Source organism: Zonotrichia leucophrys, chromosome Z, assembly GCF_028769735.1.
Source record: "Zonotrichia leucophrys gambelii isolate GWCS_2022_RI chromosome Z, RI_Zleu_2.0, whole genome shotgun sequence".
NCBI classification, from domain to species: domain Eukaryota; kingdom Metazoa; phylum Chordata; class Aves; order Passeriformes; family Passerellidae; genus Zonotrichia; species Zonotrichia leucophrys.
In genome coordinates, this window is record NC_088200.1 from 2,728,904 (window position 1) to 2,752,574 (window position 23,671).

General features: G+C 45.6%; 1 protein-coding gene across 1 annotated transcript; it reads right to left on the reverse strand.

Annotated features, from left to right (window-relative positions):
• Positions 1-10,802: 10,802 nt before the first annotated feature.
• On the reverse strand, positions 10,803-23,231 carry LOC135459363 (urea transporter 2-like). Its single transcript, XM_064735311.1, has 8 exons — positions 23,066-23,231; positions 20,985-21,174; positions 20,440-20,568; positions 17,464-17,656; positions 15,773-15,920; positions 14,163-14,297; positions 12,563-12,612; positions 10,803-11,294 (listed from the first exon to the last, which is right to left on the reverse strand). Exons 1-8 carry the CDS (start codon positions 23,229-23,231, stop codon positions 11,025-11,027), a joined length of 1,281 nt encoding a protein of 426 aa, XP_064591381.1. The 3' UTR covers positions 10,803-11,024.
• Positions 23,232-23,671: the final 440 nt, after the last annotated feature.

The following is a 23,671-nucleotide window of genomic DNA, read 5'->3' on the forward strand; positions in this document are numbered from 1 at the left end:
CTCTTGCTCTGTCCTGGGTCTCTTGCCAACAATCTATCCAAATGTCCTCTTTCCTGCTGGATTTTTTTTAAGTTTTTTTTTTAAAGTTTTTAAAATGATTTAATTTTTACTTTTTCCTTCTTTTAAAATAATTAATTCTCCTTTAACTCTGTCCTTTCTCCTTCTCTACCACTTAAAATAACAGAAGGTTTTAAAATGGACTCTCAGTATACCTGAGCTTGACCTCAAGTTCATCCTCAGCATTATCTTCCTAATCCAATACAACTTAGCATCCTTCCCTACCAAAATTCTGACCTGAGAATTTGCAACACAGCATTTTGTGTTCAGCAACCCATCAAGTTTTCCTGTTTCTGGGTACCTTTCAGAAGCACTGTTCTGTTAATGAAATGCAATGGAAGACGTGGTGACTTTCCAATGTTTAATAGCTTTTATATATTATTTGAGAAATTCAGGTTGTATTTTTCTTTCTTTTTCTTTCTTTTTTTTTCCTTTCTTTTTCTTTCTTTTCCTTTTTTTTTTTTTTTAACCTATCCTCCCCATCTCACTGGAGGAATCTGAAATATCAGAAGTGTGGCATATTTGAGAGGTTTATAAGGCTGTGAAAGTGCTGCAAATGACAGAGAAGGGGCTGGAGAGGGAAGTCTTGAATAGCAATGCAGGAGAAAGGGCAGAGAAGAAGATGGTGAACTTAAGGGACCTTACAGGCTAATTTAATCCATAGTAGAATTCACTTTAGGACTCTTTCACAGTGATGGCTGAGAGAAGCAACCTTGCAAATTGAGCTGGGTGCTGGAGAGAATGGTTTATTGTTAAACCAGAACCCATCTAGCTTTATGACTTTGCTTCCCCCAGCCCTGTGGAAGCAGCCTCAGCATGCACATGAGCTGGAGGGATGTTTTTCTCCCTGCACTCATTCCCAGGGCGCATCTCTTTTGATGGAGATGTTTTTCACAGCAGACTGGATATTTTTCCTCCCCTCAGAGGATGGCATCTGATCTAAGCTGTCAGCTTAGCATTGCTGCAAGAGCTAGAGTTCCTCTGATCAAACAGGCAGCAGCCCTTGTGGGTGAGCCAGATGCTGCCATCCTACACCTTTGCACCCAGCAGAACATGAAATTTTGCCGGGGAAGCTGCCCCACTCTGGTGCAGTTAACATATTTTCCCTTTACCATTAATTTCTCCTCGGGCTGCCTTTGATTTCTGACTGGTGAAATGAATCCTTGCATGTCCAAAGAAGGGAAATGCATTGGGTGATTTGGATGGGAGAGCCTCGCATCTGTTCAGGCTGAATTTTGATCTTCACTCCCCTCATATTTCAGGGATGCCCAGGCCTGGCTTCAAATTATTTCAAGCAGCATCTTTTCAGCTTTCCCTCAAAGGGGTGCAGCACATGGGGCAGGCAGGGCTCACTCCTGGGCTGGGCTGTAGGGTATTTTATTCCCTCCAGGGAATCACAGATTCACAGGATATTCCGAGTTGGAAGGGACCCACAAGAATCATTGAGTCAGCTCTAAAGTAAATGGCCCCTACAGGGAATGAACTCACAGCCTTGTCCATGTCAGCACCATGCTCTGACCAACAGAGCCAATTCCGGGTGAGGGAATGGGAAATGAGGAATTCCAGGCGAGTTACTGGGAATGAGAGTGGGAAACAAGAGGATGTTACTGGGAATGGCAGTGGGGAACATGGGAATCTGAGGGAGTTACTGGGAATGGAGAGGGAGAAATGAGGATTTAACTGGCGGTGGGAATGGGAAATGGAAACGTGGAATTCTGGGTGAGTTCCTGGGAACGGAATTCTGGGGGAGTTATTGGGAATAGGGAAGGGAAATAGGGAATTCTGGGTGAGTTCCTGGGAATGGGAAATGAGGATTTGGGTTGGTTATAGAATCCCAGAATGTTTTGGGTTGGAAGAGACTTTAAAGCCCACCTCATTCCACCCCCTGCCTTGAGCAGGGACACCTTCCACTACCCCAGGTTGCTCCAAGCCCTGCCCAGCCCAGCCTGGAACACTTCCAGGGATGGGGCAGCCGCAGGCAGGGGCTGTGCCAGGGCCTCCCCACCCTCACAGGGAACAATCTCTTCCTCACATCTGCCCTCTGTCTGCATGAAGCCACTGCCACCTGTGCTGTCACCACCTGTGCAAGGGAGCCAGGTTCAGGACTGCTCTGTCTGATTCTGGTGCCTTAATGAGCCGCTTGGCAGGTTGTAGTGACACAAAAAGGAGGCAGTGGCTGTCGGGTCAGTGATGGATATCTTGGAGTGGAGCATTGTTTGGATTATCAGAGCTGGTTAATCAGTGACAGGATCACAGTCTGCTGGTGGGAGTGAGGTCTCTGGCAGAGCCTGCTCTGGGATGGAGAGCAGGGAAAGCCTCCAGTGCCATGTGACAATCTCTGGATCCCAGGTGCAGCCAGCTGCTGGAAAGGTGGATGCAGGAATGCCTCCCTGCAGCTGTGTGCCCTAGGAAAACCCTCCTGGTTGCCCGAGGACTGAGATTCCCCCTGTATAGGATAGATGTAGAAAGGTGGGAATGATAGAAAACCTCCCAGGTGTAACTCAGTGCCAGTTCTGGTGCCCAGTGCTGGTCCCTCTGTGATGTAGGTATCCTTTGGGGTTCTAGGTGGGAAAATTGAACTTGCAATGGCCATTCCTAGGCAAAAGGATTGAGGTGTGCCACTTGTATGTCATGTAGCTGTCACTTATGAGTTATCACTTATCACCTGCCTGGGAGTGGGCCACCAGCTCTGGGAGAGCAGGTAAATGTGTGCACATTGATCATGCAGGTGACACAGGGCACTAGAGAGTTTCCTCTTGATTTTAGGCATATGTGAAGACGACTTGGTGCTGAGGACAGCTGGTATTGGTGTCTGACAGCTAAGCTCTGTGTGATTCAGGAGGTCTAAATCTGTGACTTACCTCACCAGCTCCGCTGGAGAAGATGCTTGATGTTTCCTCTTCTGTGCTCTCTGGGAAGGTATCTCTGAGGAGATCCCTTGGACCAAGCCCAGTGCTGGATGTGGTCAGAACCATGTCACCACTGGATCTCAACCAGACATAGCACCAGAAAAAAGCTGAATGATCCCTGACTGGTTTAGCTCGCCCGGCAGGAGCTGCCTGGCTGCATCAGCTGGGTACAAAGCTTGAACTGGTCAGCTGTGCCAGGAAAGATTCTAATGGCCCTAATTCAGCTTCACACGCTTTGGCTTCACTCCTTTCTCAAGCCTAAGTGGCCTTGAAGTGGGCCATTAAAACCACTTGGTAGCAGATTGGCTTTTACTGCTGTTTTTGGCTGCACTCCTTGACTCAGCTTTTACCGATGGGAATAGGCCTGCTCAGGGAGCTGCATCAGCTCTTGGACTCCAACAAGTGCTTTAAAACAGTGTAAATCCATGTAAGGAGCTTTGCAGGTGGCTAAACCCCAAGTCCTGGTCTGCTTTTGCCAGGCTGGGGTGTGGATTATGTGATACATGCCCAGTGTGTGTGAGAGAAAGGGAGGGATCCCTTCCCTGGAAATGCTGGCTGCATTCCTCCTAAGGCAGCCCACAGAGAAATTGGCTGTCTTGCTGCAAGGACACCTTGCTGCACTGTGGTCACCTTGGTGACCACCAGGATCCTCCAGACCTCTTCTTTTGCTGCTTTCCATCTGGAGGCCCTCCAGCATGTACGGATGGAATTGTTCCTCCCCAGGTGTGGGACTCCACACTTCTTCTGGAACCCGAAGGGGCTCTTGTCAGCCCATTTTTTCCAGCCTGCTGATGACCTCTGGATGCCAACACAGCCCTCTGGTTATTCCCAACACTACTTCCAGTTTTGTGCCTTCCACAAATTTGCTGAGGGTGCGCCAACATTCTGATCCTTAGTTAAGAAATTAAACTTAATATTCCTGGCTTGCACGACTAATGTCTGGACTCTACATGTAATTTGTGCCACTGATTATAACACTTTGAGCCCAACCATTCAGCCAATTTTCGATCCAACTTGCTTCACATTTATTTAGCCCACACTCCTGTAACTTGTCTGTGAGGATGTTATGGGACAGAGTCTCAAAACGAGGTGATGCCCCAAATTTGCTACAGCGAGGTAAGGGACTTTTGCAGCTCACCTGGGCTGGCTGTGAGCAAATCTAATGTTTCACTTCCAGAAGTGCTGCCAGTCTGTGGTTCTTGTGGAGGTGTGTGCAGAGATGGCAGTGGTGATGGAAGCGTGGCAGGAGTGAGACAGAGCCCGTGTCCTGGCTGGGGACACAGCTGCTCTGTGTCACAGCCATGGTCTGTCCTGTCCCTCAGGCTGGAGGAGCAGGTCAGCCCCCACCAACATCTGTGGCCACCTTGCTTTTCATCATCTTGTTTTTATGAGTGAGTGAAGAGTGTTAAAATCTGTTTCGGCACAGAGCACCACAGGTCTGTCACAATCTTGGACCTGTTTGCTAAGAGCAATAGTTTTGGGTTTACGCAAAGCCAACAGCTGGATGGGAATGGGAAGGTCTATCCCTGCATTTTGGCCTGCGAAACTCTCTAGAGAAGGCTGCTGTTTGCCATTCCCTGTGTGGCAGGGGATGGGGCTGGGTATGGACTGTGCTCTGCTCCGGTGTCCGTCTCCCTCTCGTGGTGTGACTCCAGCACACCCACATGTGCAGCTGTGGGAATTGCAGCAAATATTCAGATCTCCAGGTTCAGAGGGCTCACAAACAGCAGTTCCCTTGCCCTGGCACAGTCCAAACTCTTTGTGCTCTATCTGCTGCTCTGTGCTCTGCTCCTAATGGTGTATGCTCCCAAAATTTCCAGCTCTCCTAATGCATACACATCGCTTCCCTCCTCTTCTGCCTGCTCTGGAGACCCACTGTCCTTTCTGTCCACCTGGACATGATCTCATAACTCACCTTCTCAGTCCATGCAGCTCCAAGAGTGCATAAGTGATACCTGGAAACCAGCTTATTGATTAGGAGTGACAGTCTCTGCATCCTGGGATAGGAGTGGGGCAGGAATGTGTGAAGAGCAGGTTGTGGTGGTATTACAGCTACAGCAGTGTGTAAAAAAGCTCTGCTCTGCCAAAATAAATGGCAACTTCAGAGAGAGGTGCAGACTCTCTGGTTCATGCCTGAGTCTGAGCCTCAAGGCTGTTTGTTTTTCTGGTCATCTCTAGCATGGCAGACTGGATCATCCACTTTAGAATCACAGCATTATAGAATAGTTGCTCAGAGAAGAGCTTTGAGATTATTGAGTCCAACCATTATATTGAATCAGTCTGAAATACTGGAGGGGTTTGAAAGCCTGAGGTTGATTGTATTGCTGTATTTCAGTAAAGGTGGGAAATTGAAACTGAAATAATTCTAAGTTTCAGCTTCAAAGCCCTCTCCTGTTCTCCTGGCTCCAAGGAAAAGCCCAAATTCAAAAAGGCTCTTTTTCTAAACCCACCTCAAGACTGCAGGATCCTGTTAAAAATAACAAAGCTGGCCAGACTTGCCTCTTTTTACGACACATGTTTCTCTGCTTCTTCATTTGCTTTTGCAATTTGAGATCAATTCACTTCCCTGCCTCCACTCTCAGCTTAATGAACTTCCCTGCCCTTTCTACTTCCCTTGCCCTGATGGTAGGGCAGTGAGTCTCACCCAGGGTATGGCTGCTTCCAAGGAAATAATCCATCCTCACAAAGCTGTGTGTTGTAGGACATGTATGTATTAGGCCTTAACATAGAGCAGAATGCTATAATTTTTCCAGCAAGAAACTCTTCCAGCCTATAAATCCCAGTGATTACTACTTTCTTGCCAAGTAGTTCTTACTAAAAGTGGAGGATGCTGTACACAGCATGGGTTGCTGATCAACAAGAGAAAGAGGACTGGTAGCCTCCAGAAATGAAGCATCAGACAGGAGAAACAACTGAAAACTAATAGTCAATGCAATGGATAGAGGGAGAGTTACCCTGGCAATGGAGAGAGGGAGAGTTACTCTGGCTGTGGGATTTTGCAAGCAGTGCTACCAAGTGACATTTTCATGCAAAAGCACAAATAGGTATAAATCCATTTGCAAAAAAAATCACATTTTGGGGTAGGTAAAAGAAAAAAAAAAGGCATATCTATTGGGTAACTCAGTTTCTGTGAAGGAAGATGTCCTAAATGTGATTTAATTTGCACAAGTGAATGAAGCTCACTTGGCAACAGCAAGAAAGCATTGCTGGCTGACAGTTTGTCATCACCTCTGACTTTTTGTTTTCTCCAAAGACAGGAACTCTCTCCCTGATTTCTGGCTGAGTGGTTCTGCAGAGCAGAGATTTTTGGAAGACAGAGCAACAGACCTGTCAGCACTTGGCTGAAATGAGGGAAGTGTGGAAAAGCAGTGTCAGGTACAGGACAGGATGTGCTGGGGGAAAAATACTCCAGACCATCCTGTGCTGCACAGGTCAAGGATGCCTCTGCCTCTCTGCCTTTGCCTTTTGCAATTCAGTGACCAGCAGAGTTTAATTTGCAGGGGCTGGGATGTGCTGCACAGCCCCAAGAACTGTGCATTTTGGGTGGTGACATAGCTGGATGTTTTTGGAAACGCTTGATGCTTCAGCCCTGCTGTGTGTGCTGTGTGAAGATGCGCATTTTGGGAGCAGGGATCTGCCCCAGCTGTCTATGCAAAAAGCTGCCCCTTTTTGGATGTGAGGATGTGAGGATGCAGCTCTGTGAGACTTCAAGCTCTTGAATGCACAGAGGTTACTGAGTGCACTCAGAAGATGCTGAATGACAAGTCAGAGACACCCAAACTCATTGCCAGGCAAAACGTGGTGGGAGAAACCTTTGCTTGCCACACAGCCATCCCATGTCTTATCCCACCACTGGAATGTGTGAATTCCAGCTGTGGCAACAGCTGTAGGAATCTGTAAAAGCCCCCTGAGAACTGTAAAATCAACTGCAATCAAGGGCTTGTTTCCTGTTTGAGCTCCTTCCATCTCAAATTAAAACTGATGTAGAGGAAGAGAAAAAGCGTTCAGCAAACAGGTTTCCTCCTCAGAGTGGTGACATTTCTGTAACCCTGGCAGATGTGATCTACAGAAAGCCTAAATAATTCTGTAGTGTTGGACAAGCTGTCTGTCTTTGCAGACTGGAGATGTCTGGCACGGACAGAGCACAGAGCAACTCCCCAGCAGCTGGATGTTTTTAGGAATTATCTTATTCTGACAAGTTTTGAAGTTTTGAGTTTTTCAGCTTGTAGGGAGGTTCCATGTTGCTTGACTGCCCCCCTGGAACACAGACCCCTTCCTGGTATTTTTGGTTCCTGCTGGGATGCTGGCTGGCTCCCTGCACCAGCAGCCTGGGTGCTGGGCAGAGATGCACACTCTCCCTGTATCTGGTGGTTTCGGGCTCCTAAATCAGTGCAGGTCTGCGCTGATTGCTTGCAGGTATGGGAAGAAGAGCTCTCACATTGCAGAAGGGCTGAAGAAAAGGACAATATTTATTTTAAGCTCACAGCAATGTTGAGTGGAACAAGGAGCAGGGCCCAGGCTCTGCAGCAAAGCAGCTCTGGTTGCTTGAGAGTGGAGTCCAACAGGGAAATTTGTTCATCAGGCTTTAACCCACTGTGCTTTGCTGGGCTGGGAGGGCCAAGCGGTGCTGCAGCCACATCTCCCCATCATTGTTTGGAAGCACAGCACTGTGTTTTTCAGGTCTGCACCTCCCTGGTGTCACCACCCCCTGTTGTGGTCTCCCCCTGTGCTGCTCTTCCCATCAGCTCTTGACCCCTGAGTTTTTGGTTTTCTCCAAAGAACGAAAGTCTCTACCTGATTTCTGGCTGGGTGGTTCTGCAGAGCAGAGATTTTTGGAAGACAGATTAAGTCTCCAAGACGATCAGATGATGGAAACCAGTTTTAGAGTGGAGATCAGGAAAAAACTCATTTTGGAAAGGGCTGTCAAACACTGACACAGCTACTCAAGGCAGTGATGGAGCCCCCATCCCTGGAAGGATTTAAATGCCATGTGGATGTGCCACAAGGGGACATGGACTAGTGGCAAGTTTAGCAGTGCTGAGGGAGTGGTTGGAGTCGAGGATCCTAGGGGGCTTCTCCAGTCTATAGGATTCTGTGCTTCTGTGAATCAGGAGGGAAACTGTGCTCCAGCAATGAGGATGCTCCAGTGCAGGTTGGCAGCGTGGCTCTGACCTCTGTGTAAATGTCCACTGGGAAAGCAAATCCCTTCCCTCCACCTTCCCTCCCTGCAGCTTTGCTAATAATTCATGAGGAGTCATTGCCAGCTCAGTCATCCTGGAGCCACCAATGCCCAAGCCAAGATATCTAAAGGGCTTGCCCCAGATTTTTCTGTATGAGATCTGTGGCTGATCTTACCAACAGAAGCACCTGTGTCTACAGGAGAAGAGTCGAGAACTTCCCCTCAAAAATCAAAGTTGCCTTTTTTTTTCCTTTTTAAGGGGTATGAAGCAAATGCAAAAGTAAGAAAAAATAATATTTGAAAGTAATATTTGAAGCAATAAAGTAAGCATTTTTCTTGAGCTGCATAGTGTATTATTTACTATTTTTTACCTTGACCTCCACTTAGAGTTGTCTTAATTCACTGGGGAGCTCTCTTGTAATTCCTTCACTTTGCTAAGTCTGTTCTGCTTTTTAACTTTTTAAAGCAAATTTTTAGGGAGTTGGTTTTTTCATGTGGTATGGCTAGGCCAGGTGTTGGTTTGTACAGGAACATTTATTTAATGCTGTTCAAGGCAGAGGTGAGCTGGGTGGAGTGATGACTCTAACTGCAGAAGAAACTTTTTTTGTTTTCTCCTTTAATGGTCATATTTGTTTTATGTTAGACCTCTGGGAGCTGTTGCAAAATTATTAGTCCCACTGAAATCTGTACCTTTTTTCTCTCTTAATGAAAATTTTTATAGAAGTCTCTAGGTATCAGACTGCTGGGCTACCACTGATAGCTTCAGTTAGTGCTTTTATTGTCTGCTGTTCCCTTGCAGGAGACACTTGATTTGTCTTGCCTGTTTTCAAGAATTATGAGTACTGGCTATAGTTACTCAAATCTTTTGATTAGCTAGAGACTTAAAAAAGCTGTTTATACTCTATTTTTTATGGAAGGCTTCAGCTCTAGAAATTGCTTTACTAATTGACTTTAGGATGGATTTTCATGTGGCTGAGGAATTAATGCCTGCAGTGGCACTTAAATGACAAATCCCTTCCAATAGCCGTATTGTGCCTGGGCTTCACTGTTATTTTTAGGAAAACAAACAATATGTTTGGCATACCTAACTGCAGTTGTGGTTTTTCTTCACATACATGATGAAAAAAAGCTTTATTTTGCTGTAATTTTCCCAGTGACCTTGCATTTCTAGCATTCAAATATTTCTCTAACGCTGTGCATGAGCTAAATTAAACTGTTCATGAATAAGCTCTCCTAGTTTCTGTGTGCTTCATATTTCAGACTGCTGTAGAAAGAAGGTTTTCAGACAGTTGTGTGTCACCTCCTGTGTTATTCTGCCTCTCTTTGTCTCTCTACAGCAGCAGCAACAGGGGGATGTCCCTGATCTTGCAGTTTGCAGTGACCTCAGGAGACTGCTTTGGTGCTAGCATTAGTTTGCTGATATCATGGCTCAAAGGATGTCTTGGAAAAGAAAGGAAGGAAGTAGGACCTAAATTTTACCAGAATTCCTGGAATGGCCTCCCTTGTTTAAAAAAACCCAAACATCTGAACTTAAACAGCACCGTGTTTTTGTCTTCCAGGATAAATTCATTCTTGGATGCTGTTCTATGGGATATTTAGAGGGGTGGCAGATGCTGGTGCTGCTGGATTTTAGGTGATTAAGGCACAAATAATCCCATGATCACAATCCAGGCTCACCTTTTTAAAAAGTGGTTTTTGGAGGTGGGATCCCACCTGTTCAAAAATATTCACATGGATCTGTAAAACAGCCCAGCATCGTGAGGCAGAGAGGGCAGCTTCTGGTCTGAGTGTTTGTGGTTGCATAGTCTCTTTGGATTTTAAATCTTCACATCCCTTGGGCCTGTGATTTTAAACTGACCTTGTAAAACAACTTTAGAGTGTGGAAGCCTTTCTGTCAGGCCTTCTTCACAGAGGTTTTGGCAAAGGTTCCTGAGAAAATCCTTTGCCAACTCCTTAGGGCAGTTGGAGCTTCCCTGCTGTATGGATTTTGAGGAGGCATGAAGTGGCAGTGGTAACCTTTGCCTTGTTAATTTCTCATGGTCTAATGGAAAGGATCTGCTCCTCTATGAAAGGGAGAGAAAGAATTGACACCAGCAGTAAATGTTTATCCCATTCTTTACATGAAGTTTTTTCATTTCCCAATGAATGTGTGTATGGATTCAGACTTGCTATCCTGCAATCAGCAGGAGAGAGAGATCTTCAATTTGCAAGACAGAAAATTATTCAAGAAAAAGAAGAATGTTTGATCACTGCTAGCTAGTCACTCTTCTAGTCTGATTAAAGCATATATATTCATTGCCTTGGCACTTAATGAGGAGGCAGGAGATGGCACCAGAAGTGCTACAGGATGTGCTCTGTAAGAATATTTACCTGTGTGTGTTGTAGCTGTTAAGAGGTATTAAATGGGTTAGACATTGATGGCACACAAGAAAGGAAGAGAACAGTCTGTTTATTTCACTTTCAAATACACATGCTCTTAATTTGAAGTGCAGCTCTTGACTTAGTTTTTACATTATTTATTATTATTAGACACCAATGCCTTCTCAGCATATTTATTTTGTTAAATTACACCTCTGAAATTAAATGCAGCCTCTTGTCAGCTTTAATGTTCTTCTGCCTATTCTTATAATTATTATTGATAAGAGGTGACTTTCAAGTTAACAGCCAGTGGATTGATAAGGCAGCTGTTATTATGTTACCTGAGTGCTTTTTGGAAAGCTTATCTCAAGGGCAAACCGTGATTTCTCCAGCGCGGAATGCTGAATCCCCAGCCTGCATACTGCTGGCAAAAGTGGTGTTTGTGGCTGTGCTGCACCTGGGTGATGCCTGAGAAGCTGCCCCCAGTCTGCCCCAGGCTGCAGAGCTGTGGGTGCCTGCAATCAGTGAGCGTGGCGGCTCTTGGGGGTGCACAGGGGGGTGCCCCCACTGTTAACCCCTGAGCCGCCAGAGGGTTTCTGCTCCCTTCGCTTCTGCTCTTCCCTCCTGCTCTCCGAGGCCCTTCTCCTCATCCTCAGGTAGTAGATCCGGTTGGCTTCTGGGTGGGTGACCTGGCAGAGGGGCATTTTGTAGATGGCCGGGTTCTGGGAGGTGATCAGCAGGAAGAGGAGCGCCGAGAGGCAGAAGGGCCAGGTGCACACTGGCAGCCCGAGCTGGCAGGGGACACAAAACACACAAACAGCACTTTGGTACCATTTTTGGTCTCTGTGCTTATGCCTGCCTGTGGCTACACTCTTCCATGTGGGAAGCTGGGAGAGCCTTGGTTTCCCTGAAGGCACAGTGGGCACCAAATGCTGATTCAGCTGGCCACAAAGAGGTCTGATTTGCAGCTGGAGGGCTGCACCAAGCATCTGACACTGCAGACCTCAGTCCTGTCAGAGGTGCAGCTTCAATCCCACTGCTGGATGGAACCTGGCACCAGCATTGAAGCAACTGAATCAGGCTCTGAAGCTGTGATCACTTCAGTGAAAGCCAAGACACCCAGCTCACACATGGACACCTGAATTCTCTAACAGAAGAGCCAAATTCTACCCTCTCTGTTCTGTAAAATATGTATGGAGTGTATTATTCATGCATATTCCCATTCCCCAGTGACAATATCACACTGGCATCACATCTAACCCTCAGACTTCTCTGTTCCCCCACCTCTGAATCTGAATTGAGGTCTTCCAAAAGCAACATCACAGGAACAAAAAGTGGGTGTCCTTTTCCCTGATGCGTCCCAAAAGTAGGTGTGCTTAAAGCAGTCCATATGTGGGGACCTACACAGTACTGAGAGGGTGCCAGATGAAAATGTTCAGTGCATGAAGCTGCTAGTTCTAATCTTTTTTCTTTTAAGTTAGTAAATCAATTTAATTAAAATGTGGTTTTGCTTTAATCTCTCAGATCTTAAAGAAGAAGCAGAGCCTGGCATTTCTGTCTTCACTCCTTTCTTGATTTGTCCAAATATAATAACTTTGTACTTAAGAGAACAGTCTCCCCCTCATTTTAGTTCTCATACCCAGTTCAAACATCAATAATATCTGTGGCAGTATTGGAGAAAGACCTTTAAAGAAGAAAATGAAAATTTAGATAATTTGGAATTGCTGAAAGATAATGTTCAACTAAGTATTTAATCTCAAACCATATGCTGTTGCTGTAATTCTCATATACATGCACAACCCTGTTGTGGATAACATGCTCCAAAGGTCTTTGACATCTTATTATCAGATATAAAGTCTTCAGGGGCACAATTCAGCTGACACAGGGTTTGTACAAGACCTGCCAGCTGGCTGCCGCATTCTCATTTCAGTGTTGTCAAAGCTGATATGGAGAATTTTGAGGCATTTCCTTAATGTTATATTTGAACAAATCAAGATGCAGTTAAGAAAAAAAAACAAAAACAAAAAAACTCAGGTAAAACAGAAACCCCCACACTTACCACAGAGAGTGCATTAGCAAGAGCTGCTCCAGAGTAGGCACAAAATAATGCTGAAAAGAGAAGACCATAGAGAGCTCAGGATGAGAAAAACATTGTTCAATTCTTAATTATAAAAAAACCCAAACAAACAAACAAACAAAAAACAAACAAAAAACCCCCAAAACTCCAAACAACAACAACAACAACAAAAAACCCAACAAAAACCCCAAGCAACATTATCCAAATGCACAGCAAAATATCCTCCCAGATACCTAATGTGAGGATCACTGCTAGAGTTCAACAATTAGTTGAAATGCCCCAAGAGAAAGTGGCCTAAAACTGCACCAAGGGCGATCTAGGTTGAATATTAGGGAAAAATTTCTTCACAGAAAGTTTTTTTTAATTTGGCACTACCTGACCCACATGCAGTGGGAATTGCTGAAATTCTCCAGAATTCTTCAGAAATTGTCTGCCCTGTGCCTTCATACCACAACCAGTTGTCAAAAGGTCTCTTTGCACCAGGATGCCAGAATGGCAGAACAAGAGGCAAGGTCAAGCACCCAAGGGTTAAATCAAGGAAGGAAAAGCTACTGAGAAACCCAGAAACTGTGCTCAGGACAATCAGTCAATCTGTTGAGTTGCTAACTGGTTAAACATGCTCATGGATTAATTTGAGCTCATGCCACAAACAATACTTCCACCCTTTCTAGATGTTTCCACATTATCAGGGTCTAACACTATTCCCTCTGAATTCATACAATCATGCCCAATGCTGATGCTGCCAGAGAAACAGGTCTTGCACAGTACCTATTTTTGGGACACACAGAGTGATGATTGGCTCTAAGTCTGTGCTCCTGTCTTAGGTTGGAAGTGCAAGATGTGGCTTGGGGTGTGTATTCTATCACCAGCTGCTAGAGGTGGGGCAGTTATCTGCTGTTCATTGGGCCACCTGCTAGAACCAGGTGAGGCAGTTTATCTCTTCCACAACCAATCCTCCCTCTGGGAAATATCTTCTGTTCATGGGCCACTGAGTGTCCCTGCATGACTGATAAAATTCCATCATCCTATTGGAAGATGCTCTGGCCAGGGGGAGGAGCCAAGCATTCCTACCTGGATACAATCTGAGGTTTGGGACACCACAGCAGCCTTTGCCCACTGCATTCCCAGAGGAGCAGCTTTCTCCTCCCCTGCATTCCCAGAGGAGGACCAGGCCCATCTACACCACCCCTGGAACTTCAGAGGAAAATTCCACCCTTCTCCAGGATCCCTGCTCCAGCAGAACCACAGCTGGCACTGTGGGACACCACCCTGACACACAGGGGGCTGGGCATGTTCTGTCAGTGTTGTTTTGTATTACTGCATTTTATTTTTATTTTTCTTTTAATTTTTATTTTTTCTTTTAATTTTTATTTTTTCCTAATAAAGATTTATTCCTACTCCCATATCATTACCTGAGAGCCTCTTAATTTCAAAACTACAATAATTCAGAGAAAGGGGGTTTGTGTTTTCCATTTCAAGGGAGGCTCCTGCCTTCCTTAGAGGACACCTGTCTTTTCAAACCAATACAGCTCTTAATAAACTGCCCAATTTTTTGCCTTCCCTTCATATAAAAGATACTCACCACAGGCAAGTGAGAGCACATGAGTCTGCCAGGTCAGGGCGTAGAACATGCCTCCGATGGCAATGCAGGCTAGGGCACAGTTGTAGTTGTGTAAGCCAAGGTAGATGCTGTCAAAGGGGGATGCAATGCTCAGAGCTGCAGGACAAAGGCAAGGCTGTGAGCTCAGGTGTGAGAGGAACAGGCAGGAGGAGTCTGTCATCTCTTCCTCATAACATCAGGGTGGGTTTGTCTGTTTTCTCACACACACACACACACACATGCAGGAAAAGGAGGATGTCAAAGGAGGATCATTATTTTGGAGCTCTGATAATGTCCCTGTGGTGGAATTTGGCCCAGTCTCAAAGGCTTAATTCAGACAAAACTTCCTGTGTATTGTATCCACACACACAGGTGGAGGATCCAGCCAGAGTGTGGGAAAACCTCACCTGGGTGTCCTCCTGGCGAAAGCTGTGCTCACACACAATGTTTACACCTCATATGTACCCTAATTTTGAATGTCAGAGGCACAACTGCATGTCTCTTGTGGGAGCAAGCAGAGTTTTCAATTTTTTCCTAGTGATCTTTGTGAGATATGGTCTAGTTACTAGAGGTGCTTGCTCCACCTGTGCAGTGGAAATTCTCCATGGGAATGGGAGCTGGGGGGTCTGCCCCAAATTTGACCTCTCAGAAACTTCTGTAGGATTTCTCACAGGCTTCAGGAGTACCAGTAAAAAGGCGAGTTCAATATGTAGTGTACAGACCACTAGCAATAGTAATGCATTTCCTTCTGTATTGTCCTCATCTGTCCTCTGTTTTTGCACCATGTTGTCCCCAGAACTTTCCCCTGACCTTTCCCTTCTAGACTGAATGTCACACCTCTGCAAGTCCTGCCATATTCTCTTAGCCATACAAATTGTGGACAGTTTTGTTTAAAACCATGAATATAAGACAGCTTCATCATGTATAAAGTGCTTCAGAGCACAGAGAAATTTTTGGATCACTGCCTTTACCAAGGAATCAGACTACACTTATTCTGTCATCTGTATTTATTAAAATTGGTCTCTTAAGTGGCATTAATGTTATCTAAACTCTAGGGTCTGCTTCTTGTCTCTCAATATTGTTTCTCTCTGGTTAGTGGAGAGACAGGACATTTTTAGTGGCATTCATTTTGCTATTTTGACAAATCCACAGCAGGGCTGAGCAAACTGCATCCCAGTAAAGTCTGTTTCTTTTCCTTGGCTGATTAGTTCTGGGGCAGACCTTTGCTCGTGGTCATCATTTAAAGCAATTGTGGTGGCAAGAAATCAGTTCTGAAAGTCTTTCTCCAGATTTCCTTATGGTCTCCATGGGATTTGTCACATCCAGTGGCTAGAGAGTTAAGTAAGGTGGAACAAACCACCTGTCTGATTTACAAATCTAACAAAAAATGCAAAGTTTAAAGAAAACCTGCTTCTGTTGTTGCTTGCACTCTGTTGTGTGACCTTTGCTAAGAGCTTTCAAATTTAGAGACAGTTTGAAAGATGAGTGTTGTCCCCACTACGGCCAAGATGATGCAACTTTAAAGTCTGGACAGAATCTGCCTTGGATCAAGATACCTTGGTTGCAAAAATAATTTGGTCGGTGTGTCTTACCTGCAAACATCCCCACAGCTGATCCAATTGCAGCATGCAAACAAATCAGTGGGGACGAGATGAGCAGAGCCACAAGGAAAATCCCTCCAGTCCAGGGGTTTCCACAACCATACACTTGACCAATCCCCACTGGGATGGATTGTAAGAGCTACAGCAGATGGCAGAAAAGGGCTTGTTATTTATTGTCTCTCTGTGCCCTGAGGGACACAGCAGATGTTCTATCCAAGATATTGGCTGAACAGGGAAGGAAGAAATCCTGGCTCTGTTGGAGTCTGAGCACCTCATGGAATCTCAGAATGGTTTGAATTGGAAGGGACCTTAGATCACCTAATTCCACTCCCTGCCATGGGCAGGGACAGCTTCCACCATCCCAGGGTGCTCCAAGCCCCATCCAGCCTGGCCTTGGGCACTGCCAGGGATCCAGGGGCAGCCACAGCTGCTCTGTGGGGGCCTCACCACTCTCACAGGAAAGGGATTTTTCCCCAATATCTAATCTAAACTTACTCTCTTTCAAATTGTAGCCATTTCTCCTTGAGGGGAATGCCTTCAAAAGTACCTCCAACTGTAAGTAGTCTCCCTCCAGCTTTCCTACACAATCTCTCCTGGTATGGGAAGGCCTTAGGTCACCCCAAAGCCATCTTTTCCAGGCTGAAAAAATCTAGTTCTCTAAGCCTTTTCTTATAAAAGATGTGCTCCATCCCTCTGATCATGTTGGTGCCTCCTCTGCACTGGCTGCAGCAGCTCCATCTCCTTGTGCTGCTGGAGCCAGGGCTGGGGCAGCTCTGCAGGTGGGCTCTCACCTGAGCCCAGGGGCACAGGGGCAGGATCCCCCTGCCCTGCTGCCCACACTGGGGATCAGCCCAGGGCAGGGGGTTCAGGCTGGGCAGGCCCAGCTCTCACCCACAGCACCCCCAGCTCCTTCTCCCAGGGCTGCTCCCCCTGCTCAGCCCCAGCCTGGGTTGGTCCCAGGGTTTGCCCTGGCCCAGGTGCAGCTCCAGCTCTTGGCCTTGTTAAACCCCATGAGATTCCCTGGGCCACCCCTGCAGCCTGTCCAGGTCCCTCTGGATGCCATCCCATCCTCCAGGTGTGTCAGCTGCACCTCTCAGCTTGGTGCCATCTGCAAATCTGCTGAGGGTGCCCTGGATCCCTCTGTCTGTGTCATTAATGAAGATATTCAATAACACTGGTGCCCAGATGGATCCCTGAAGGATCCCCTGGGACCCTGAGCTATTCACCACAACCCTCTGGATCTGTTACCCTGTTCTCCTCTGGGAAGGTGATCCTCCAGAGCTAGAGCTAGACATGAGGGGACTGGGTACAAATGAGTTTCTGTCACTTTGAAATCCTGATGTTTCCTCTGAATTTTCATATTGCCACTGACAGTGTTGCTGATGTTTTTTTTAACCTGTATAGGACGAGGTCATATCCAGGTGTGTGCTGGATGTACACTCAAGACTAGTTTTGGGCCAAGCCAAGTTTGAGGGGAATGAGAGGCTCGGGTTCTCTGCTCCCTGAGGCTCCATCAGCCTTTCTGCTGGATGAACCAGAACCATCCCTGGGGATTCTGTGGCACTGAACCAACCCATGTACTTCTGTGAATTCTGACCCACATAAAAGCATCACCCAGAGGAGAATGCCTTCATGCTCACCTTCTCAGTGAAATACCACAAACCTGTTGGTGTGAAGCTTACCAGTGGCACACTGATGTCAGACCAGGTGATATTGGGCACTGCAGCTATGGGCTTGATGAGGGTTGTGGGGAAGAATGGGTTGTAGTGTCCTGTGGCTGCCAGGTACAGGGTCACCACAATGTTGAAGGGCAGAGTGAAAACAGGAAGGTCCCATTTGCTGAAGATGGATCCCAAAGCACTGGACAGTACTGGGCTGAGAAAAGGAGAAGAAATAGAATTATAACTTGCTCATCACAATTTATAGTGGTGAGACAGCCTGCCTCTTTGGTCACAAAATGATAACTTTGGCAAATAAAGGCCAATACAGTTCCTTGTAGCAATGCCAGGTGGTGAATACCTTAATAATACCTTAATACCTTAATCTGCATCAAACAAAGAGTTGTCAAAAGCTGTTTGTCTTTCTGAAGAAAATAATGTCACATCCATGTATGCATCCAATACAGCATTTGAGCATGGACAGAGACAGGGAATCTGACTTACTATTCAGTTTAAAATTTGAATAAAAAGCAGAAAAGGAAATTTTGGGAATGTTACGTGAAGAACTGGGGAAAACTTCAGGTGGTCTAAAAAAGCTCTGTCTTGAGGAGGCAGGAGGGAGTTGGAAATTACCCAATTTGCTTTTTTTTGGCCTTTTTTTGTTTTGTTTTGTTCTCATTTAAACAGTTTGAAGGGTATCAGGAGATGGGCCTGGAAGAGAAATAAAGCAGAAGAAGTGATCAAAGGCAGTGGAAAATCTTCCATTAAGAAAGATAAAAATATTTACTGTGCTGGACACTGTTTCTGGGGACTCTGAGGCCCAACAGAGTGTAAGATGAAATCATCACTGTAGCAGAGCTGGGCAAGGTGCTGGTACCTGACTTCACTCAGACCCTGACTGATGTAATTTTGTGCTGCTGAGGTATCATCTGAAATCATACACAGTTTACTGAAAACTGAGACTTGTTTTCAAGTAGCTTAATTGAATGTTTTTAGTATGTAAAGTATTTGGGGTGAGACTCAACCTAGAGTCAAAACACAAAAACCACATAAACCTTGAAATACCATGGCCTTTCCCAAAGTTCTTGTCTGTAGAACCTGAAATATAATCTTTCTTTGATCTGCTTTCCTCAGGACATTTCCAGACTCCCTGATTTCCACTTGAAGTGTGTGTCCTACATGAAGGACTGTATGGGAGCATATTGGCAAGGTAATATCTGATTTTTATGGGTCTCAGAAAGCTCAAGGAAGAGAAGAAATTTCCAGTCCTTTGTGCAAATGGCCAGTGTTCTCCTTCCAGCTGAGTTCTTCAGCTACAGGTGAGCTGAATAGCTCTTATGGTCTACTCCAAGTAGCAGTGAATAAAAAATCAATTTAAAGACTTTAAGTTTTTCAAGGAACTGGATTTGAGCCCTAGAAGGTCATTAAGCTGGTTATAATAAAAAACAACTCCATCCAAGTTATTTGACATTTCAATAGCAACATCTTGTGTCCTGCTGTACAGATACTATCAGTGGGCAAAATGCTTTGTTCTCCCTGTGTAATCTCAGATGAAGCCTATTCTTTTTTTGACAAGTTTGGTTCCCAAAGGAGTTTACGAATTTCCTTGCTTGCAGCTGTAGGGGGAAAAAAAATAAATCAGTACTTCAGTGAAAATGGTGTCCTAATTTCTGTGCTGAAATACAAAGCTTCTGTCACTTACACATCTTGTCAGGAAAAAAGGAAACAGTTAAATAAATGCTGACTTCTAAAGCTGAAAGTCAAAGTATCAGTTAAAAAAATCACTGAAGTGTCTGATTTTAAAATATTTCAGCTCTACCCTCAAGACTTGTGAACTAAACAATGAAGAAAATTTTGAACAAAAGGCCTCAAGGAATTCTGGCAGATGAGACAAACTAAACATTCTTGCAACATGTCCTGGGTTTTGAGAGATTGTTATAAAATGACCTTTGCTGAGAATGACTAAAGAAATGAAATATAAAAACAAATCTGATCTTAAAAGCAGTGAAAATCCAATAATGGTTAGCATCTTACTGCTTACAGTGATAAAATGTGACTATTAAATTAATTTCAGCTAAGGCTGTTAAACAGATTCTGCAATGCTGTTCAGATCCCTATTTAAAAACGGCAAAATTTAATCCTGGATGGACATAGCCTGCCCTTTGGAACTATTTGGAGGAATTAATTCTGCTCATGACTGGTTGCACATCTGAGAAGGAGAATATTGAATTCAGCCCCAGGATGAGCACAGGGTTGATTCAGAGCTTGGATGAGGAAGATGCTTTGTGGTGTTGGGTGCAATGACCTCCATCCCATGTGTGTGCTGCTGCTGAGGGCCATTTTCAGAGGCCTGGCATGGTGCTGCTTTGCCTGTGTGCTGCAATCGGTGTTTCTGTGCCCTCAGCTCCTACCATGTTCCCCACGAGCTCTGTGAGGTGACAAACACAACCCTCCAGTGCCATCAAGTCTGGAGTCACTGGCGCAGGGCAGAGGGGCCCTCAGTGTGCCTGAGCTGCTTGTAGCCAGACCTGTCCTTTGGGAATTGTCCCTAGGAGGAGTGATGCCTCAGGTTTTGGCTTTTATTTTCAGATTTTGTACTGCTTTAGTGTGTAATTCTGAGTTTTGTATTAGGGGATGGTGAGCTCTCTTCACAGAGCAGAGAAACAAAACAACTCCTTCTCTAGCTGGGGACCAAGGACAAATGATCCAAATTTCAGGCCCGAGAGCATAAACAACGTGCTGAAGACTGAAGAGAGAAAAACAAGAAAGATGGGACTTGGATAATTAACTTCAACAGGCAAGTGGACAAAAACCTATAAAAATGAGGGGACCCCGTGATTGGCAGTCCATTTTGTGACCATTTTGGTTTATCCTGGCTGGGCTCTTGTGCTGCCCGAGGTGCATCCATTGAGGCCTTCTAATAAATAGGGGCCTTCTACTTTTTTCTTTAGCTCTGTTCTGGGTCAGCCTTCAGAAGACATGAGGAGCAGTGGCACTTACCAGGCCATGGAAATCACAGCCACGGGGGGCAGAAGCCACCAGTAGTAGTCGCCCTTGTCAGAGTAGACGGCCATGAGCAGGCCCACCAGGATCCCGTTGTAGCCGTGCAGCCCAGCCGCGATGGACGACCTGCCATGGAAACAATTGCGAGGCAGAAAGCTTTGCTGAAGGCAGCCCGTCTCTGGTGCCCACAGAAATGCAATTTGTAAGTGCCCTGCCCCTGTGAAAAAGCAGTGAGATTACTTATGTACTGCCTTGCACTGGTGTGTGGGAGGGGGGAAGTTTGGGGGCTGTGGGATGATGGAGGGGGATCCTTGTGACTCAGAGGACCTGCATGGTTTGAGGATGGCTGTCAGGGAGAAAGAACTGTGTGTTTTCAGGAAGACAGACAGCCACAGGGACAGGCCAGCTATTCTTGGACCCCAGCTCTGTCTTCACCTGAGTCTTCTGTCTCTAACAAGGCTCAATGACCCATCAGTGAGCTCCAAATAATATCGCAACCATCAATTTTTATTAAGTGCATGAGGACATGAGGTGCCACCTACCTGTCCTGGCTGAGGGCCAGCGCAGTTAACGTGGACACAGTGGTGCCAGTGCAGCCTGTGAGCATCCACCAGGGGCTCTGGATGAAAAGCCCCACTAAAATGATCAGCCCGCTGAGAGGGTTGTTGACAAACATCACCTGAGAGGTCCCTCGCAAGATCCAGTCCACCAGCTGAACCATTAAGGGCTTGCCTGGAGGAGATAAAGGCAAAACTGTTGGAAATGCATCATTTTAGCAAAGCACAATCATTCCAGCCCCTTTCTGGGCATAGAACAGAGGTGAAATATTAACATTTCTGTAAAACAGGTCTCTGATTGATTATTGTCTCTGCATATTATCTGGCACTTGAGAATTAATAGGGATGTACTGGGTACTGCTATAAAATTTATGGAGGGCCAAACACACAAGTGATTTATTTATGGTTGTCAGAGAGTAGTCAAAGGATTATTTGCATGGTAGATCACTTTAGATTCTGTTGTAAAATCAATAATGAGACAGATCTTTTTGGTGTATAATTCAAATGCAGGAGTGGACTCTGAAAATACTTTGTATGTATATAGGGAAATACAAGACATATAGGAAAAGGAAATGATTTTGCTGTTTTAGGAAGAAAATCATCAACCTTGAGCATGAAGGTATGGTGTATATAGCAGATGGGGGTGAAAGGTTTCTAAAAAGTATTCTGAGAGCTAAAGAACCTAAATTAGAAAGCAGTAATTATAGTTTGGACAATACTCAGGGCAAAGAGGCATTTCCAGAGGACAAAGAGTTATTGCTCTTTGGAGAAGGTTATTGAACCTGGACAGAGTAAACAGACACCAAGCACAGATACCTCAGGTGAGTGCAGGGGGAAGGTGGGATGAAGGCACTGCAATAACATTTTGCTGCTTGTTCTCCTACTGCAAATTGACTTGAGTTTTTCCTCTGCCTCTCTTCTGGGAAAACTGCAACCATTTCTAAACTGCTGTGTGTTATTAAAGGATGATGCAAGGAGAATGGATGGGAAAGGGGAGCTACTTCCATGTACAAGATGTTCAGATGGTCATACAATGTGCATATGCAGCTTTTATGTTCTTCAAGATTTGAAATTAATCATCTTAATTTGGTTGTTCATTAGATGCAGCTTAAGGTGCCAGGGTATTTTCTGAATATGAGCAATAACTTATTCCTAAGAATTCCTTCCAGGCAGGGTTAAGGAGGAAGAACAAGGGGGACGAAAAGGTTCCTTAGAGGCAAATGACCAGGCTTGTCTGAAATAATCTTAAGTAATATTTGGTGTTGAGCTATGCAACAGGTATCAGCAATACACTTAGTCTCAGACACAAGTATTAGCTGTAAAAATTCAAATATAACCAGAGGACAGTGGCCAAAGCCTTCCAGAACACTGAATAACAAAAGTTGTTGACAAAGCATGGATCACTGGAGTAAAGAGAAAGCAGGAGGAGATATTCCCCTGTGTCTGGGGATAACACTGGCCTGGCTATAAATGGATGCCTCCTTTTATTCTCCCATTGCTGGAGGTGTACTGCTAACAACCTCAGCCTTGACAGCGGACCCACAGTCTTACACAGCCTCCCAATCCCCAGTAATTATGGGTATCTTGGACTGTCTGCTCATGCATTGCTCCAGTCTGGACAGGCTTTTGTCTTATGGCATTGTAACACCCTCTCAGTGCTTATTGCTCCCCCAAGGCTGAGAACTCAAGAGCCTCTGCCTCGATCAGGAGGCAATTCCCCATCATCAGCCCACAGATGGATGAGAGACAGTGGCTGATCCAAGGCAGGAGACTCAACGCCCAGCCCTGCTGTGTGATTCTGGCACTGCTATGTGAGACGTGATGCTAATGACACATAACTGATTGAGTGTGAAAGACATCTCAGGACTGTGCCAAATTTTGCCTGCTGACATGTTGATGGCCAGAGGATGCAGTGGATTGTCTGCCTGAGAGTGGGACAATTAAAAGGCCAGAGTTTGCCATGAGCTTGGACCATGCTGCTTCTGCTCTGCCTCAGGGGGTAAAGCACATTTCACTGGAAGTACTGATGGTGATATGGATATCCCCAAACACATCCTTCTCCTTACTTTTCATCCACTCTCCATATTCATTCATTTCTCCTGTGAGATACCCAAAACTATGGTGGATCCAGTTTCCACTTCTCCACAGCAGGTCCTGGGCTCTTGACATGTCTTTCTTGTACAGCTCCCTCTCATTGGGAAGTTCAGTCACAACGATCTCGCCTAGCTCCATCCTCTTTTGGGTGATGGTAAAAGGTAACTGTAAATCACAGAGACAATGTGTTAGAAAAACCTTTTGGGCTGGGCTCTGACAACCTTCAGAACCCAGTGGTGGTGTCTTTTATCAAAGATAGGATGTTGATAGAGAAGAGATCTGCCAGATTCACAGCTGGGAGGGGTGAGTGCTGCAGTGGCATCTCCTCTCAGGGATGGGGACCAGGCACTGCCCTGTTGCTGTCATGGGAATGTGGCACACACACAGAGCTGCAGGGGGAAAGAGAGACGTGGCATGGGTGCCTTGCAGCATCCCACCCTCACTCCAGCTCCTGATGCAGCCTGTGGCAAGCTGCTGGTTGGACATGAGACATGACATCTGCCAAGAGACTGAGTAGCTGTGTGCTGACCATGCTTGGCTGAGTGTAGCTGCTGTGGCAGATGCTGAGAAGGGAGCCT

Coding starts and splice junctions, on each gene's coding strand:
- LOC135459363 (XM_064735311.1), bottom strand. CDS start 23,231: ATGGAGCTAGGCGAGATCGTTGTGACTGAACTTCCCAATGAGAGGGAG. Junction 21,175..23,065: donor ATATGGAGAGTGGATGAAAA/GTAAGGAGAAGG, acceptor TATCTCCTCCAG/GCAAGCCCTTAATGGTTCAG. Junction 20,569..20,984: donor CTGGCCCTCAGCCAGGACAG/GTAGGTGGCACC, acceptor TTTCCATGGCAG/GTCGTCCATCGCGGCTGGGC.